At 25.7% G+C, this 20,952-nt stretch overlaps 1 protein-coding gene across 14 annotated transcripts in view; it reads left to right on the forward strand.

Moving 5' to 3' along the window:
* LOC132921992 (uncharacterized) overlaps positions 1-20,952 on the forward strand; it is a 302,827-nt gene that overhangs the window by 231,877 nt on the left and 49,998 nt on the right. For 13 of the 14 annotated variants that reach the window (XM_060985267.1, XM_060985266.1, XM_060985268.1 and 10 more), the window contains exons 11-13: positions 829-995; positions 7,055-7,099; positions 15,653-15,771. In XM_060985267.1, coding sequence (XP_060841250.1) covers positions 829-995; positions 7,055-7,099; positions 15,653-15,771 — 331 coding nt within the window. The remainder of the gene's footprint in view (positions 1-828; positions 996-7,054; positions 7,100-15,652; positions 15,772-20,952) is intronic. The other variant, XM_060985270.1, reaches the window with a different exon arrangement.

Raw genomic sequence — 20,952 nt, forward strand, 5'->3', positions numbered from 1 at the left:
TGTATAGATTATACAAATCGTTGAAGACTTTTAAAGTACATTTTAACTTAAAACTATTTTTTCATTCCCTGTATACGATACTAATACATCTAAACTTTGTTTTTTTTTTAATTTTTCCGAAAATGCTTAGTTATTTATGATAATTTGGTATTATTTTTTTCACATGCTATTTCTTTTCTTTTCTTGTCTACTCAAAAAAAGTAAAACATTGCCTGTGGTAAAATTTAAAAAAAAAAACCTATAATTTTACGGACCACACAAAAGCAACTGATGTCGAAAAGTTGTGGTTACTCTAGACTATGAGATACATATACCTATATATACTCATATATATTATGAGTGACTTTCTAAATAGAGCCTATTTGTTTATATGACGTCAATTTCAAATAGTTCACGTATTAAAAAAATTGTTGGCACACACACATTATATTCTAGAGAAAGAAAATCTTATTAGAAACTGTTTTATGGGAAAAAATAACTTGTACAAAAATATATGCAATGTAGTATATAACATATTTTTTCAGCGTAGCACAATAAATTGCCGTCTTTTATTTTTACTCATTCTTGTACATGACAATACAAATTTTATAGCGGAAGTGACGCCTACTTACTCTTATATTTTACGCTGTTAGTATGGATCTACTATTTACTATTTTATCATTCATTATATACAATACCTATCACATAATAAAATATATACATAACACAAACCATCGACAATTGTGATAATAAGAATAACAAAGGCGTGTTATGTTTAATATAATGTAATAATGTATATATTTAATAAATGTTTAAGACTGATCGAGTTTTGTATTTAAATATGTTTAGAAAGATCTGTTCGCATCCAAGCTAGAAGCGACCGAATCAAACGCACGAGATAGAAAACTATCGTCGTCGTCCAGTGGCAGTATGAAATCCAAATGGTTGAAGGCCATCAAAAGCCTGAAGACTACTAGTGGGCCAACTAATAACAATACTACACAAAAGGATGAAAAGTGAGTCGTCATAATAATTTATTATAACATATGTATTATAATACTCAACTAACATTTTTTAATTAGACCAAATAATAGTAGGCACTAGGCACGTCTTAGATTTCCATAACATTATAATATATATATATATATATTAATTACTATTTTTTTCTCAATTAATTCGTATTCTTCATAGGGGATACTAATAATGTATATTAGTGTTGGTTATTAAATTTTTTTCATCATTTACAATAATATATGTTATATCCTCAATCTGACGTTGTTAATAAGAAATTTGTAACATATTGTACAAAAGTAGGATAATGAAATATTAATCAACAATCTCATCGGTCGATTAAAATCTTTTATACTTATTTTATTATTACTAAAGTTATGGTAGAATTTGATGTTTAACATTTTTAGGTACCTGTTCAAACATAATTTATTACATTTAGCTTGGACACTAAGTCACAAACTTTGTAAAACATAGGTATAGAAATAATAATATAATATGTGTGTATACGTACAAGACAATCTGTTTAATGTATTATACACTTTTTCTAAGTTAATCTTTGTGATTTTTGAAAAATAATTATTTTTTTAAGGTAAAGTATTAAATTATATAGTTTAAAATATATGTTATCATTAACAAAAACATAATAATGTATAATCGCATTATGATAAAAAAAACAAACAAGTTATATACATAATCAGCGGCGCAATCAGGGGGAATTAAGGGGTTGTGACCTCTCCTAAAATTTCTCCGAGGCCTAGTATAATAACCTATGTACTTATATTATGTATATATATTGTAATAATGTAACCCTACCAACCCGAAATTTTTTTCTTGTTGCACCACTGTACATAATACGGTATTCGGAATGACATTCGAATTGCGTTTATAAATTATATTTTGTCCGAGTTGCATCTGTAGTTTTATCATGACATATTCGAATAGCGTCCGTGATTTTCTCACAACTTGCATCAGTTGCATCCTGGTTGATAATATTAATATATACATATTTTCCTTCCCGTTTTTACAGAACGAAGACTATCATTTATATAAATGGTGCGGTTAAAAATATAATATATATTAGGTATTATAAATTATTAATTGTTTTAAAATGTATATGATTTTTTTTTTTAATTTTATTATACGGGCACATTTTTGTACACCAATTTTTGAACGAACTCAAGACGTGATATATTTTTGTTTCATACTGAGTCATAATATTTTTAGTAAAATATTTTTATCTACATCCTCTTTTTATTTAAATTACCATTTCAAAAATGTTTGAAAAGCGAATTTGTATCCATTAATGATTAATACAATATTATTGTTTATTTTTTTCCATAAACATTTTAAGTATACTACGATTTTTCATTATTATATTATTAAGTGAATGTCGCAATGTTACTGATACTAATAACATGAACAAAATTAATTTTTAACAATGAATTGTAAGGTGGCATTTACAGATAAGGTATCAAAATAGAGGTTATCTACGAGTTTCTTACCAAACATGTAGAAATAGAATAACAATATTATTGTTGCGAACGCAACTCGAAACAGTCGCTGAAAAACTACGGACGCAACTCGGTTGTCGTGACGAATATTTTTGTTTTTGGGACGGAATTCGTATGCAGCCATAGTATTATATAAGTTATAAATACTTTAAATAAAAAAAACATATTTTTTTTCAAAAGCAAAAAATTGACTTAAAATTAGTGTAGCTATTTAATTTTGGATCACGTCATTTATGTCGAATTATTTTTATTTAATATGGTATATACATTTCATATTTAATATAACACCGTGTAGAGTATATTTTATGTATAAATAGGACTGATGAGATTGGACGTCTAGATAGATTAACCTTTAGTCAAATAAGTAGTCCGCGGCCGTGTAGCCTACGGCTGTTAATGAGCTTACAACTCGAATTCATATACATAAATATTATATTATATACTCGCAAATCTTATCACGCCGGCACAGTAATCGAATACTTACGTCCCAGACATTTCAGCGGATATGCCTAAGAACATAATATATAACTACAGAAAACAAAACGATACTATAACTTTACAAATTGTGTGTCACGAGCTTACTGAGATTATTATACTATGGTTTTTTCGCGCGTGGAAAGAAAATCAATTTTTTTTACTGATGCAACCGCAAAATTATTATCGCGGATTGTTTACCATCATATAAAAATCGAAAACAATAATTTATCACAACGAACAATTCTTAAATACATTTAAATACTTATTGTATGGTAAAATCGATCATTTGATCTCTACATTAGTATATGGATCATTAAAACAATATTTTTAAATTTTATTATAGATTCTAACGGTTTATAAGAAAACCGGATGCAACGCCATATTTTTCTAGTACCATATAATAAGTATTACACGATCCTTCCTAATCATTAAGAAAATACATTAAAAAACTAAAATGATTTTTTTTCATCAAGATATAACCGGCATTATCTGATTTATATCACTTAAATTATTAAAACAGATATAATGCTATGCACGTACATAAGTTATTTATACATATACCTTATACCTATACAGTAGTATAAACTGTATATCATTTTAAGTAATATGTTTCACTATAAAACTAATAATCAAATATGTAAAACTTTAATTTTATTATATTCCAAATACCTTATATGGTTTAGTAAGAATTTAAAAGATATAATCTTTAAAAAAAAGATTGCGCATAAACTGTACAAAAGTTCAGGTTTGGTGAGTAATAGTTTTTCAAATTTACAAGGTAAATGTAAATTTTTTTCTAATTTTGATTACAAAAATTACATAAACAAAGTTCAAAATAATTTGAAAACTCATCTTAAGCAATTATGGAAATACATAAATAACAAACGACACAACAACTTTGTGCCATCAGTATGCATTATAACAATGAGCAATTTAATAATTCTTCCGATATAACTAATGCTTTAGCTAAATATTTCTCGAGTGTATATGAAAATTATGATCTTGTTAATTCCATTCATAATAATCCTCTAAAATTATTATCCTCTGCTTTGCATTCTGTTTCGATTGACTTAATTGGAGTATTCGAATCTTTTAACTCTCTAGGCTCCTCTTTAAGTCCTGGTCTTGATTTAATACCTAATATATTTTTAAGAAACTGTAAGTAGATTATTTCCACACCCTTAGCATATTTATTTAATCTATCTCTCTCCTATGGTACTTTTCCAGACATATGGAAAACCAGTTTCATTCGCCCTATTCATACCTTCTTCTGATTTGTCTAACGTTTTTAATTACTGCCCAATATCGCTGCTTTCTCTCATTCCTAAAATGTTCAAATCTTTAGTTGCTAATAATATCTTATATTTTTATTGAAACAAAATTATAGTTGATTACCAGCATAGTTTCAGACTTAATAAAAGTACTACTACTAACTTACTTTATTTTCAAACTTTCTTGTCAGACGCTCTATCAAATGGATCGAATGTTGATGTTATTATATACACCAATTTCACCAAAGCATTTGATAAAATTAATCACCAAATATTATTTGCAAAGTTAAAACAAATAGGAATCTGTGATCCTTTCCTTTTATAGCTTAAATCCTTTATTGAGAATCGTTATCAAATAGTTGCCTTTAAAGAATACTGGTATACTCTATAACACGTTTCATCAGATGTTCCAAGGTTCACAACTTGCACCCATGTTATATTTGATTTTTATTAATGATATAACTTGCCAAAATAGTTCTATATTAATGTTTGCTGATGATATCAAAATTTTTCATAAAGTTAACTGCAGTTGAAAGATGAGTTGTTCCAATCTGACTTAAATGCTCTTTATACGTGGGGTACGAATAATAAATATACTCTGAACATAAAAAAATGTCAGGAATGGCATTTACCAGAGCTCGGGCAGTTAATAAATTTGACTACTATGTCAATGGTGAAATTCTATAACGAACTATTGGTCATGTTTTATTTGATCCTAAACTTGAATTTGATTTCCACATTAACAATATTGTTTTTAAATCCAACAAAATATAAGGTTTCATTATTCGTAATTGTTCGGACTTCTCTGATAAACTTGTACTAAAATCCATTTATTGTTCACTGATACGTTCTATCGGTGAATATGGCTTAATTTCACGATCACCATACCAAATAAGCTATAAATTGAAATTGTAAAAAATACAGTAAAAACCTTTCATACAGATTTTCTATTCCTAGGGATCCTCACTCTTCATACTCCCCTCTATTGGCTATTCTTAACCTTGAAACACTGGAACGTCGTTAATTACGATTAGACTTATACTTTGCGTATAAACTTTTTCCTGAAATAATTGATTATCCTGATTTCTTGTATCTTTTCTACTTTCATATTCTTACGTGAGTACTCGAACTAGAAATACATTTTATATGAATACGGAAATAACAAACTACGTTAAAAACTATCCCAGTAACAGAATAATGCAATTTACTAATGTATTAAATATTGATTTTTTTGTCTTTTATTTATTTACTTTCATTTATTCTAAACTAATTTAATTACATTTTTATTAATATCTTATATTTTAAATGTACTTAACTATGTTATATTTATTTATATTTAACATTTATCTTTAAATATGAACGATTGTTTTTGTGCTCTTCATTTTTAATTGGGCCTAGCCCGTTTAAAGTTATATAATATAAAGATAAAATAAAAATATTATACTATAAAAAAAGTAACGAACAACAAAATTAAAGCTAGGATATTGAATTACTGATAGTGATCACTGATCAAACATGTAAATTATGTTTTACACAATATAACATAAAATTTTTATAAATATATAATATGATTATACTAAAAAAAATTGTATATATTGTTACCTAGAATTCAAAATATCAGAGTAGAAAAAGTAAATTCTCATTCGAAAACATACGTTTGTAGCACTACATGACATTCTTTAAAAGATAAAATAAAAATGAGTAATTAAGTAATATATTATATGATTTTTAAGTATTTTAAAATTCCAAAAATTAAAATTTTTAAATATTAATTATTAAATGATAAAAGGAGGATGATTACACTTGGTGCATCGTTCTCTATGAAGTATGATAAATTGAAATATGATTTTTATTGTCATAAGAATTTAAGTTAAAATTTCAGTTTCAGAATCGATTTCAATAAAATGTTTTCTGAAATACTATTTTTATAAATTAAACATTTTAATTCTTTGTTAAAAATAAATGTGCTCGTAAAGAAATATTTATCCCTTGAGAGTACTGGAAATTAATTCTTGGAACTAAAATTGTATAACCCCGTCATAAAATATGTCTTATCATTTTTTTTAGGTATCTGGAAAGTTATAATGGCTCATACAAAAATATTACTTTTTTAGTTAATTTTTTAGTAAATAAACGTAGGTATGTATGATTGTTGATCTATTGGTAAACATTATCAATTACACTGTTAACTACTTTATTACAAAAGTTTTTTTTTAGTAACAATCGTTCAACAAAAGTTTTTGAGTATAAAATATATTATTACATTTTTTTAATAAGAATAAAACCTACTCCAATTTATATTTGTTCTATGAAAAATTATATTTTATAGATATACTTTGATTAATATATTATATTTATAAATAAAATAAAATATCATCATGATATGATTTTTATAAAAATTAAAAGTAATAATAATAATGCAAAATATTTACTTGAATGCATTTTATACCATTTTTTAAAATAAAAAATCATCTCATTTAATGTTAAAAATGTAATTTAGTCGTTTAATTATAATTAAATAGTAAATATTTTTAATATTTATACACTCTAATATATTATGTAATATCCAATACACTTTTTCCGAGACACGTAGTTATTTTTATGATGATATGAATTCGAGTTGTAGTTTAATTAACCAACTTAGTATCATTATTTAATATATTGTATATTAATTTAGTTGTTTTTTATTCAGCTTTACTAACATAATGTTTTGTGTGTTTTTTTTCATTTTTTTGTTTGGCTGTTTGATGTGTGCTCTCGCCAAATAAAAAAAAATTATTATACTTATACCTCGATAAAAAAAAGGAAACACCAAATGTACCACGCGGTATCGACCATAATTGCAATGAGGTAATTGTTTTATTATTATTGTTTGTATTTTATACTATTATTGTTATTATTATGCTCACATATTGTACATTACAGGATATTATATTAAATGCATATAATATTTATTAGGTATATTGTCGGACCGGTCATAACAATATTATAATAACAATTAATAGTAATGGGTATTTCCTATAGCTATTCTTTAAAACTTTATATTTTTTTTTTTATTTCGCCAGCCGTCGATATAAACCAAAAATTACATTATGAAAGGTCTTTCAACAACTTTTTTTCACGCCTTTTTTACAAAATCTGAAGATTCAAGTGAAAAGTATATAGTTCCAGAAACACAATATTTTGAATCGATCTACATAGCTTTCATAGGTCTCGGTCATTATTTATGTATACCTATCATTGATGTGTACGTTCTTGTATGGACCTAACCTAACGATTTTCCCTCAGAATGCTCCTGGGTATAGATTTAATATAATAAGAACAAAAACAAACCGTTAAGTTGAAAATAAATTAATAAAACATGCTAAATTAAAAAAAAAAACTGTTTTTGGGCATGTTTTTTTATTTTGCATAATTTTATAATCGTAAATATTATAAGATGATCAGGACCTACAGTCTCCATATTGTTGATGTATACAACACAAATAACACCGCTTTTTTTAAAATTTCTGTTAAATTATTTTAAATATATAAACATTTACTCATCGATCGTATAAAATAAAAAATTTACAGTTCGTTTGCGTTTTAATGCCATTGGCCAAAGATACGTAGTTGTCGCATGACATTTAGTATCGGAAATATCTGAATAATGTATGTCGACTTCGTAGTTTAACCGTTGTTGACAAAATGTCAACAGCAAATTTATATACGCATGTGTCCACATATTCCAAATTTAATATTTATTAGAAAATAATATTACTCGCCGAATTGGTCATAATAACAGTTTCGAATAAGGACGGAATTTTTCGGGGCTGTCAAATAATATTTATAATATGTATAATATATATAAAATATTATTATTTTAAACCACTGTAGTTCAGTAAATATTTTTTTAGTCATTTTTTTCTGCACGCTATTTTTTTTTATTCTTTCTTTGCGAAGTAATTAATATTTCATTATTATTTTACGTAGAGATGTAGTAATAATCAAAAATTAGTAATTGAAAGTAATAATATATCACACGAATAATACAGAAAAATCAAAACTCGTTAAATTTATCACAAGGATTTTAATATTATTACTGAATAAGTAATTTTTGTATATATATATATAATTATTCCAGTCTGTTTGTTATGACTTTATGAGTTTATGACTGTAGTAAATTCTGAACAAATTAAATATTTTCAATAAAAGTGTTATCAATAGATTTCTTATAACTCATAAGTGTGTATAAACTTATTTTTTCAACCCTTATAAGTTATAGGTTGCTATAAGGTAGCTCACATGAATTAAATATTTTTATGTTGTCATAAGTTACAGATAATAAAATAGTTATTAATGGTTAGGTATAATTTTTTTGTATTCTATTATATTTTGTCATTCAGTCTAATTCAATGCTATTACATATACCTTGTGTATGGTTGATGTTTATTTAAAAAATAATCCTAACTTTAAAGTGACATCGTCTTTTTTTAACTCTGTAAAATTCTAGTCAAACTTAAGCAAAACCAGTTGTATAATAACGTATTTAAATAATTTTAATATTTTTCTATAACTCTATAAAACACTTCACCAAATTGTTAAACCTAATGATTTACTTTGAGGACACCAATAGAGTCAAATCAGTTTCTATAGTACCCGTGAGGCCGTGACCACTTAGTACATCCACAGAATTATTAGGTTTTTTCGCATAAACTTCTTCAAATTATTAACGGAACTAAAAAATACATTTGTATACGTACTTTATGTCTTTATGTACAGTTTTATATATATATATAAACTACTATTGGTATATATTATATATATAAGCATAATGTCAAATTAATATTTTTACATATTTAAATGTCAGTAAAAAAAAAAAAAAAACAGATTAATAATTCTCGTGACATTATCATAAAGACGTAATACATCATTCTGTGGCAATATTACTTAGTCCGAAACGGGATAAATAAATAATTCGGTCGAGCAATATATATATATATATATATTAATTCTTGCTTGGTTATATACATAAACGTGGGATATAACGTATAACTCGTATAAGTATCTAACGAAAATACCTTTTGCTTCCCTTTTGGTCTGCTACGGATTGATAGAGGTGAAAACGCATTCTGACACGGCAAAAGAGAAATTACAACATAATATGCACATAATTTTAAAAATGTACATAGATTACGAATTATAATAAATATATCCAAGATGATGCATTACAATGCTCATATTTTAGCATAGTTAATTTATTTTATTATATAATACACCGAATAGTTTTGGTAAAATGCATACAAAACCAAAAGTAATTTACTTCATTCTGGCAGCGACAACCCATTATATTATGTCAGCCGAATCTTGACATTTTATGAATATTAAATACGTTATTATACATACATAAATTGTTAAGATACGGATATAAATTGATAAAAATAATAAATAATTATATATTTGTACACAAATATACAGTGTACCACACATTTCTTGTTCAAAAAATCAATCTTGTGAGTACAAAATAAAGATCTTCGCATCTTTTGCTGTATTGTATTATGAACCCATAGTACATTTTCTCACAAAATATTTCTAATCGAAATTTAGCTCAAAGTAAACATTATTGTCAAAACCAGAATCATCTTTCGTTTATCCGCAACTGTAGAATACAATAATATTATCACTATAAATACAGCCAGCACCTAACCTCATTAAATATATACTTATTATTTACCGACAGAGACTGATCATTCTGGCGTGTTGTAAAATAATTTTAAAAAAGTCAAAATAATTTATTCAGTAATATTAATATGATTCTAATTTAAAATTAAACAAACATGCGTTCAAAACATCAAATCCACGATAATTGACAATTGTCACGTATCATAATATATAGGTATTTGTATTTAATAAAATAAAAAGTATAAATATGTTGTAATTTATCAAAATAAATAAAACAATTATAAATCCATATCAATGTAGTACCAAATAATAATAATAAAAAAAAACAGTTAATTTTTTTACGTATTTAGTTATATATGCGATGAATTGTAATAACTTATAATTACATAACAACATATATTTTAATAAATAAAAATAACAACAAACAAAATAAGTTTAAAGTATTTAAAATATTTATAGACATTTTTTGACTAAAAAATAAACCACCTCATGTGAGGTCGTTTCATACAATTAAAACCAAAAATGTCACTATTTAAAATATATAGATTGTAATAATATTAAGATCATACAACTTTATGCAACAATTCACAGTAAAATCAATAATAATATTATCTTAGACGCTGCTACGTACCGTCGAAATCATCCAGTCTACATGTATGGCGCGTTAAGGAAGTATTTTCACCCTATAGTCATAGTATAGTGAGTATTTTCCTTGAACATCATCTGTGGTAGAACCCACCACCCGCGTCTTTTGTCCCGTGTGACCTTGATCGGAAAATTCGAAATAACAACCTTCACTACCCTTTGTGACTGACAGATGTTGCATTAAGCGTGGAGGTATTTTCACTGTTTCCCTACCACTAGTTTTCCACCACATCTGCACCTACACTGAGTCCCTTGACAACCGCCGTACCTAGCCCCAACGTCTTTCTTCACTATTCGTATTGATGTGTACACGAGGATATTTTTTTAACGTATGATATTTTTATTACTATTTTATTGAAATAAATTGCTTAATAAATACATTTTAAATAATATTTAGAAACAAAATAAATAACTACCATAGTACACATAATTTATGCTACTTTCATTGTGACTTAATAACATAGAGAAATACAATATTGTAAAGTGATTTTGTGTCATATAGGTTTTGTTTTTTGATGCCACGTTCATTTTTTTAGCATATTTCGAAGTTCCTGAGACTTAAAACGTACTAGTTCTTTGAGATATTTTATTATGTTAAACATATCTACTAGTATCTAAAAAATTACAGTATACATTAAGTAAATAATAATTATTGGTTCAGTACTTGATATTTGTATGGGGAACGCACAGGCAAATATTATATAACACCTTATAATATAAATTAAAAAATAATAATTGATTTTTTTTAAACATATAAGACCTATGAAAAAATATTAAAAACGCAGTAGTCGATTTATGCTTCCCGAACAATGTTATATCAAATTCATATTCTATGAAGGCTCATATATCCATTATTCAGTCACTATATTATGAATTCCTTTGTCCAATCATTCGCTAGTTATAGAATAATTGTTTCATGATTCTTATTTGCACATAATATGTTTTCAACGGAATTTGACAATATGTATTTTAGAAACCTTTAACAATTTGCACCACAGTAACCATATTTATTAACACACAACTAGATAACCTAAAACTAATGGATTATACTATATATCACTCATTAAAATAATTGTTAACTTTCATGTTTGGTCAAATGTGATAATCGCTATAAACATTGAGTGTGGATTTACAAAATCCTGATTTAAATTTATATAATACTGATATCTTGAACTTTTTAGAATTTATTATAACTCACTACCTACATCCTTACATCACAATTAGAAATTATATCTAAAATTATGGATGGTTTTGAAATTCATCAACAATTTTAATTTTATTAATATTGATTAGATACATTATATAATACGCATTCGTAAGCATATCATTATATTTCACGGTAGGTAATAATGTTTTTAATCATGATAAAATGTTTTCAAACCAACACTGAAAAAACATGTTTCATTTTCTTAATATAACAGTTTATTTATACTCTTCTTGTTTTTTTTTTTGTAATAACACATTTTTTCATATAATTAATACTTCTCGTTATGGGGATAAACTATTTATTCGTAATAGGCCATCAAGAGTTAGTCTATAACAACCGTGTTATTTTTTAAAATTTTACGTTAATTTCGTCCTCAAGTTAAATTTCGAATGAGACTTAATTATTATAAAAAACGATCATTAAAAATTATTAGACCTTTTAAAATATCATTGTTTATAAATCGTTTACTACAAATAGTTTATAAATTGTACCTATTTAATTTATTATTATGGCCCAAAGTCTATCTCAATAGTTTACCATTCAAATAATTTAATTTACTTTATTCGTTTTGTTTAAACGTAATAATTTACCTGACATCACTAAATGATTTAAGTTATATTAGTAGTAGTTAGATGATATAACTTCATTAAAACATTGAGAGTATAGATATATATTTAACATCTATTAAGTATAATCATACTTTTACAGATATATTATAGAAACATTAAAATAACTTACTTATATTGTTCTTATTATATTCAAAGATTTATTAACGTTCGGTTACAATAAATTTTTCATAAATATTAAATTTTCTTAACTGAGAATTGAATTAGTCAATTAAAATAGGATATAGTTGAATTATATAATATTCTTTATATTTAGTTGTTCTTTTATATTATAATAAACGAATACTGATTTTTTTTTTTTTTAATTCATTGTTAAATTATTTGTTTCTTTTTTCTTTTTTATTAATTTGATATAAGATCAAAGATTGAACAGTTTTAAAATCAAAACATGATTTAATTTTAAGTATGTTATCTGTATTTAATCTTATGTAGGATCAATGATGTCAAATAATATTCAAAAGACTTCTAAAAATGACACCAATAAAAATTATGGTATGTAATTCTGTAACACGCAGTTTAAAATCAATATACAAACAAAATTTTAACAAAATTTTAACCAAATTTTAAATAGAGTAATTCTGTCTGATTACATTTAGTACGGGAAATTAATTCTGTTATTTTATGTTTAAAAAAAATATGATAAACACGCTAACTCAGCGTTCTACAATATTCCATCATTATGTTTTTTTACTTTTATTTGTTTATACCACTATTAAGTTTTGATTTGGAAACCACAACATATAATATTATCTATTCTATAATCTACAATTGAATATATTCACAACTAATGGAATGAGTATAAATATGAAATTTTGTGATAATTTATTTCTTCGATATTTTATATTTATGTTGTAAGTACGTGTATTTTGATATATTTTTAAGTTTAAAATGAAGGTATACATTATACATTTAATGTAAAATAAAAATATAATACCGAATAATTTTGTCAATAATAGGTATAAATATTATATTAATTTAAATTACTAATAATATCAACGATAAAAATTAGGAAAATATATAAATTAATATAAATATAAACATTAGTGATATGTGTACTTTAAACTTTTCTATAATTATAAAGAGTATTTAGAGAAAAATAATCACTGTAATACTATTTTATAGTATTCCTACAATAATATATAAGCTTAATATGTTTACATTAAAAAATAATGTGTTAGAATAGCATTAGTTTCCTTTTGATGACATAAATACTTGATCACTATTTTTTATAAAAACTATTTCTTCTCCAGATAATTTAATGAACGCATTATTTATAATATTGACAGCATAATTTTTCTTATAATCATATTCTATATTTATCATATTGCAATATTTTTTTACAAACACCTAATAATATTTGCCACGTTTAATGTCTTATAATGGTTATTATTAGGTAAGTATTTACTAAGGATTAAACAATTTATTAGATTTAACCCACTGTATCATATAAAATATCATGATAATAATGGTATTTATTATTAAAATTACTAATTTTATTATCGTCAGTATAAAATAATAAGCAATACTCGTCAGTAATGTGTTTATTATTTAAATGTAATGCGTCTCAATTGTATTAAAAAATGTTTCATATAATAATGCAAATTTCAAAAGCTCAAAAGCTTTCTTAGAATACAAATGCTTTTGGTACCATTATGCATAGAAGAAACATTTTATTTTCTCAGCATCCTTGTAAATTATTTTCTTTACTAAGAGTATTTTGAAAGAAAAAATAGCACTTTTCAAGTTAGACCTTTACTGATGTAATAATAAAAAAATATAATATTGCGATTTTTAATTTTAATTCACTAAACAATGTGTAATTATGATTATTATTATTCCTTACTAAATAATTGAATGACAACTAAAAATCAACGTTAGTTAAAATGATTTATAAAAAAAATATTTTTTTTTCATTTGTAAAATATCTAAGTATTAACAAATAAATTTTATTTTAAAATCGGTAAATTTTAACAAATGTGTGCTTAAATGGTTGTAGTATTATACGGTTTCGATTAAACATAATATAGAAAAGTAATAATTTTAATTAATAACTAAGATTAAATCATCGAGTAAGTTAATTTTAATGAATATTGAAAGTTTTCTACTGTCTAGTAAATGACATATTTAACTAATATTATTCACATGTATACGGTATAGTGTATATAATATGGAAATTCCAAACTAAATTATTTTAAATCAATATAATATGTTATGGAAATCCAAAATAATACTTTTACTTTCTATTACAGGTTTTTCTTAGTATACATAACCCAGTAAAATAGTTCACATTTAAAAACGCACGCATTACGAGTGGCTAGCATATTATATATAATGATTATGTTCAAAAAGTATCACACCACATACTATTCGTCATGTGGCTACGTAGTCACGAGAGAAATCTAAAATGTGCATACCTATATTTCCATAATGAAATTAAAAAAATGTTTAACTATTACTCAGATGAACACCTGACGCCTAAGTCCCACAAAGATTAAATGATTCTACTTGTTATCGGTATACTACGCCATTTATGATAAGATTCGATTTTACTACACGATATAAACTTTTTTCTAGATGGAGAAGGAGAACTATTTAATTAAATAAATTGATAATGTTTAAATTAAAAAATAATACATTTATTGACATAGTCTAATGTGGTGGTATGTGTCAAACATTATGATGACGATGATGATTATGATGTGGATCGCAAACGAAAAGAATTTATCAATGGTATTGTCGTCAAATATATTGCCGTATTCGATTCCCTGGATACTCGTACTATTATAATAATATTGTTATTCCAATGGATCAACAACATCACATCGTACGTCCTTTGTGAGACGGATAAATTTATAGCGTAAATTATATTATGGTTAAACATACTTCTATGTGGTATGGTATTGTTATTTCTACCCTTTGACGATAGTGGTTTACCCATATTATTATTATAATATATTTATGTACTTCTGCGACGCCCCGAAGTGCATTAGTGAGATACTTGTGGCTGCAGTTAAAATAAGGAGCATACTTAAGTGGATCATATTATTATAATGATATTATAAGACTATAAAATCATATCCGGCGAAAAAACAAATAAATATTTATATAATATACAGTTATATTTAATTATGATATATAAATTAATTTATCATATTTGTTAAATACTGTTTGTATAATATACGGCAATTACACTGTATGTATACTCGCATTTTTCGCGCATAGTTATTTAATTATATAATAATATGTGTATATGTGTGTATGTAGGAAAACTGGTCGTGATGGAAACCCACAGTTCTCGGCCAACACAGAAACGGCGCACCAGTTCCAGGAGTATACGTATAAGAAAATTACACCGTGCGATTTTTGTTCACAAGTGCTTAGAGGTAAATCTTATTAATCTATATAACCTTTTTATTTTTTTATATCATATTCTAATGGTTTGTCGTTTTATAAATTACAATGAAGGCCTTGAAACCACGCGGTGCATCAAATAGTCTGTTTCCGCTTGTGGCTTAACTCTTTACTTCTCCGCCCCATTACACCATACGAAATTGGCAAAATCTACCATTAATTAATTTCTTTCATAAATCATGATAATAATTACGATAATTTAGATATTATACGATATAACCATAGAACATAGGTTCTATGACAGCGTTTCCCAAAGTGTGGACAATCTTAAGGGTTCCACCAGATGTATGTGATTATTGAGAAAATTATTTTATATTATATTTGGATTATTTATGTTATTAAAAATTATTATTTTATATTATTTAAAAAAAGGGTGCCGTGATCGTTAAAGTTTGGGAACCGCTGTTCTTTGACAATATAACCGAAAACCGCATCTACGCGGCACTACAAAGATAGTGTACCTCAATTGCCTATTTGGAACGCCGTGTTACTGTCGTGTTGTTAGGTATTAAAACGCGTTACAAAAAATAACGCATTTTTTGTCCGTGTTATTTGAAAAATGGAACTTTTTTTGAAAAATATCATCGGCGAGAATCAAGAAATGTGTTTTATTCACTCGACCGTTATCGATAATAATATAATTTTATAATACCATAATCACAAGCGGATATTATAACAGTTAAAATATGTAATTTGAAAAATCGTGTTTTACTCGTAATATATAATTTATAAGTATAATATAATAACACCAACAAATCTTCCTTCAAAATACTTTCCGATTCAGTAATATGTTCAGTCGTAATTAATCATTATTTAGCATGATGCTTTGTATATTTAATACTTTATAATGTATAATACCTAATACATAAAATCCACGGAGTGTTTTTTGCTCGTTCAGCACCTACTTTTTCACAGTTATAATATTATATTCCAAATATTTGTGTGTGGTATAATATTATTCGAAACGTTATAACACAGCATCATACAATAATAATTTAATATAATATATGTATATATAATATTATAATATTTATTACGCGTAAAACTACGTAATGGTATAACCTGCACGATCGAATTGATTTAAAGCGCGTTAAAAAAATAGCATTCATTTCATAAACGAGTTTTTCATAATATTATACACCACTTCATAAAAGCCATTTCCGGCTTATAAAAAACGATTATATTATGTATATAGATTATAGGGTGATTAATATTTTATCCTCCCTGGTGAGAATTTAACTCTTTAGTCGTTAATTGAAGGTGTATTTTTGGAAAGATCTTCATCGTGAGCTTGAAATTACATAGGTACTAAAGACAAGTTTTATAACTTCAATACGATTAGTTATTGTTATATTGTGATTATGACTTATTATAGCATAATAAATAGTTGTATTAATAATTAGTATAATCGTAATATTATCGACGAAATCAAAAAAAATTATAAAGAATACCTAAACGGTTAAAATTATATGCAGCTGTACATTTTTATTTACAATCATAAAATAATTACATATAATTAAAATGATCAATGACCAAATTACAATAATTTTGTACAACAGCGATCATGTCATATTTTTTGCGTTCTCCATTTATATTCGTCCACCGCAAATGTTGTGTGTATAGTATCAATATAGTATATTTTTTTTAATAATAGTATCTCTAAAAATAAAAACCACATATACCAGTACTTACTGCAGTAGCTTTATACACCTTATCGAATTTAAGTTACAGGTTATTTTTTTTATTTGTAGTTGGTTGGTACCGAGTTGGCAAACATGCTTTGAAAAATATTATTCAATAAAATCATTAAACACAATTGAATAAAATAATATAGATTGAATTATATTACCTATATTATATCGACTAATCTCTGACCATCCTGCACTTAGAGATGCGTTGTATCTGTCTATTGCACTGATAAAACGAATCAACGTTAAAAACAATATATAATATTGTATATTATATTAAATTCAATGTACATGGAAAAGATACTATTTAGAATTCAATGTCCAAGTTTGAAATCGGAAAATGTCACGAAAAAAAAACCCGAACCAAAATATATTTACATTAATACATTATATAATTTACATTATGATATTCCTGTTTGTTTTATTATGCCAGCTTGTATAAATTATATTTTTACACTCTGTCACTGTTTTAAGACCGATTTCGAGAAAAGTACGTGATTATACTTCTTAAACATTACATTGCGAATTTATTGATTTTTCAAAAAACAGATTACTTCTAGGAATTTTGTGTTCTCGCATTGACGACGTCATAGTTTATCGAGACTGTGAAATTAATCTTTTTTTTTATCGCACATATTAAATAATTACAGCAGTGTCGTACAACGTAGTAAATAATAATATTTATGAAATATCGGTAAATATTAAATACAATCAAACAGTCATATGTTTATGTGTGTATCTGTAGACGTAAAGTATTTAACACCATTAGACTTACAAGAAAACCTTTCATGAAAAATGTATCTTCTAATCTATATATGCATTTAGTCTACACAGATGTTGGTGGTTTTGTCGTTGGAATTTTGTAGTAAAAGTAATCTCAAAATACTAGAAGTAATCTCAGGATCATCAATAAATATGCTGAATATAAAAAAAACAACGCGTATTATAATTTATAAATACTATATAATTATGACTTATTTATACATCTTATTATAAATATATGTATAATGCTGGTTTTGGTGGAAATAACATTATTGCACGATATTTACCTCTGATATATATATTATAAGTTCCAAACTATATAGCAACATTTTCCATTCGATTCACGTATTCGACTTGGTGGCGGGCGGTGGCATTGGAAGCCCCTAATCGAATCCAATTTGTATATCGCCCTCCGCAGTCGTCAAGTCCTGCGCCCGGAAGCCCCGAAAATCTAATTTTGTTTACACGCTCGTCACCCTGTACACACTTCACCGCTCCATCAGGTGCCTAAACAAGAGAGTCTAGTGATGTGTGTATGTTCGAGAATGAGGGAGGGGGAAATCCGCGTGGAGTATGCTTATTTCACAGCAATGGCTCATTGTGGTAAAGCGAGTAAAAGCAACATGAGTAAATTTACATTTATTGTTGTTTTCAAAAACATTATCTAGTCATTACTCATTGCAGTCATAAGACAACATTATTTTTCTTATAAAATAAAAAAAGACTTGTGATCAAATAACTACTTACGTGTTAATCAATACGAATAAATTTATGAAAATAGTTGAGGAAAATATTTCTCCAATCGTGATTTAAATACAATTTTGATGTTGTTGCAATACTGTATTGTATACTCAAAGTATAAAAATATATAAAAAATATTGAAAGTACGAATTACGAAATCATATTAATGAATGTAATTGAACATTTTTATTAAATTCTTAAAAATTGTACATCGACAGTTAAATATTGAGGCAGCCAACGCGTCGCACTCTCCCCTGTCTTACACATAACAATATTTTTTTTTCATATTCTGTTATCTCAACATATTTTCCTCATTGGTTTAATTTTTATAAGATGTCGAAGTGACACTACTACAATAATACAACTTTGAAGAATATTAAAATATCCATTATTTTTTCTTTATTGTCTTAGCTTAATCGGTTCGTTGATATTATCAATAATAATTAAACTAAAAGATTATATATATATATATTATGCTTAGTACAAAAAAAAGTTATACAACAATAATCCGATCATGACAACTGGTTATTTTTAACCGTTTTCACACATGTATCATTTACTCCTTAGTCATACATTCTACTTTCCCATCGCTTCGTTCAATCTTTGATCTTTTTTACACATAGTTTCCAATTCATGGTGTTTGGCACTCCTTGTATGTATTCACGTAAACAGTATTATATGCACATTGTACATATTATATCCATGAGTGGTAGTGTTCACGGTATCATTTTCAGTGGTATTCTGTAATCCGATACTCTCGAACCATATGTTTTGCACGAAATCCAATATTTTTTCACTCAAATATTGTAAATCAATGTCTTACATACATATTTATAGTGTTACGGAGAAACATTGTTAGGGACTGCGAAAATTGAATGTACATAAATTATATTAATCGAGTTTGGTAAAAATATGTCACTCTATACACATTTATACTGCTGTATAGTGTATATTGTAAAATTTTGACTTTCCACACACTTTATTTATCGTCTACTCTCCACAAAGATGTATGTAACCTACCACAAGTAATTTTACCTGCAGCTAGATTTTGAGCTACGACAATCTGTTTAAAACGACATTGTCTCTTTATCCAGTTCCCACAATATCCCAATGGGATGACTATATTTGTCTAATAATCATATAAATCCATTTCTTTTGTGTTTTTTTATATATAAAAATTATTGCCATGTATATATTTTTTTTAAGATGAAAAAAAGACAAAATTAATATTTAACTACGATATTAACATACTAATGAAACATAATATAACATTTATTTAAGTGGGCTTCATTGTGAGTTTGTAACGATGAGGAAATCATAGAGAATTGTATTTAAATTGAAGGGTATTTACTATTTGCATTAATATATTATACAGAATGTCCCGTGAGAATTTACCCATTGCGAAAAACTGTGAATTATATTATAATAGTATTATTACTACAATAATCATATAATTACCTAAAATTCGGGATACATGTTTAATACAATTATGATACCTACCACTATCGTATTAAATAATTCGCAGTTTTTTCGAAACAAGAAAAAATATTTAAAATCAGGATATTAATGAAATTAAAATGTTGAAACTTTAATATTTTCAAAAAAATAAACTCTACAAAATAGCTATCTTCATTTTTTTTTTTTTTAAATTAAATATTTTTTAACTTTATTACCAAAACATTAAAATAAATTAAAACATGAAATATTTGTAGTTCTTGTCCTTGTGAATCATATTAGGAAACCATAATTATGATATCTCCATTATTTCAGGAGATATTGCAATGGGTAAATTCTCACAGGACACTATATATTATTTTTAATTTAAAACAAATTTTAATGTAAAGGCTTAGTGTATCTATTTTTATAATCTTAGTAAGCAATTGAGTATTTTCCAAGTATAAAATAATAATAGTATAATATATTGAATTATCTTATACTTCCGATCACTATCACATCACATGA

The sequence above is a fragment of the Rhopalosiphum padi genome, chromosome 2 (assembly GCF_020882245.1).
Source record: "Rhopalosiphum padi isolate XX-2018 chromosome 2, ASM2088224v1, whole genome shotgun sequence".
Classification (NCBI taxonomy): domain Eukaryota; kingdom Metazoa; phylum Arthropoda; class Insecta; order Hemiptera; family Aphididae; genus Rhopalosiphum; species Rhopalosiphum padi.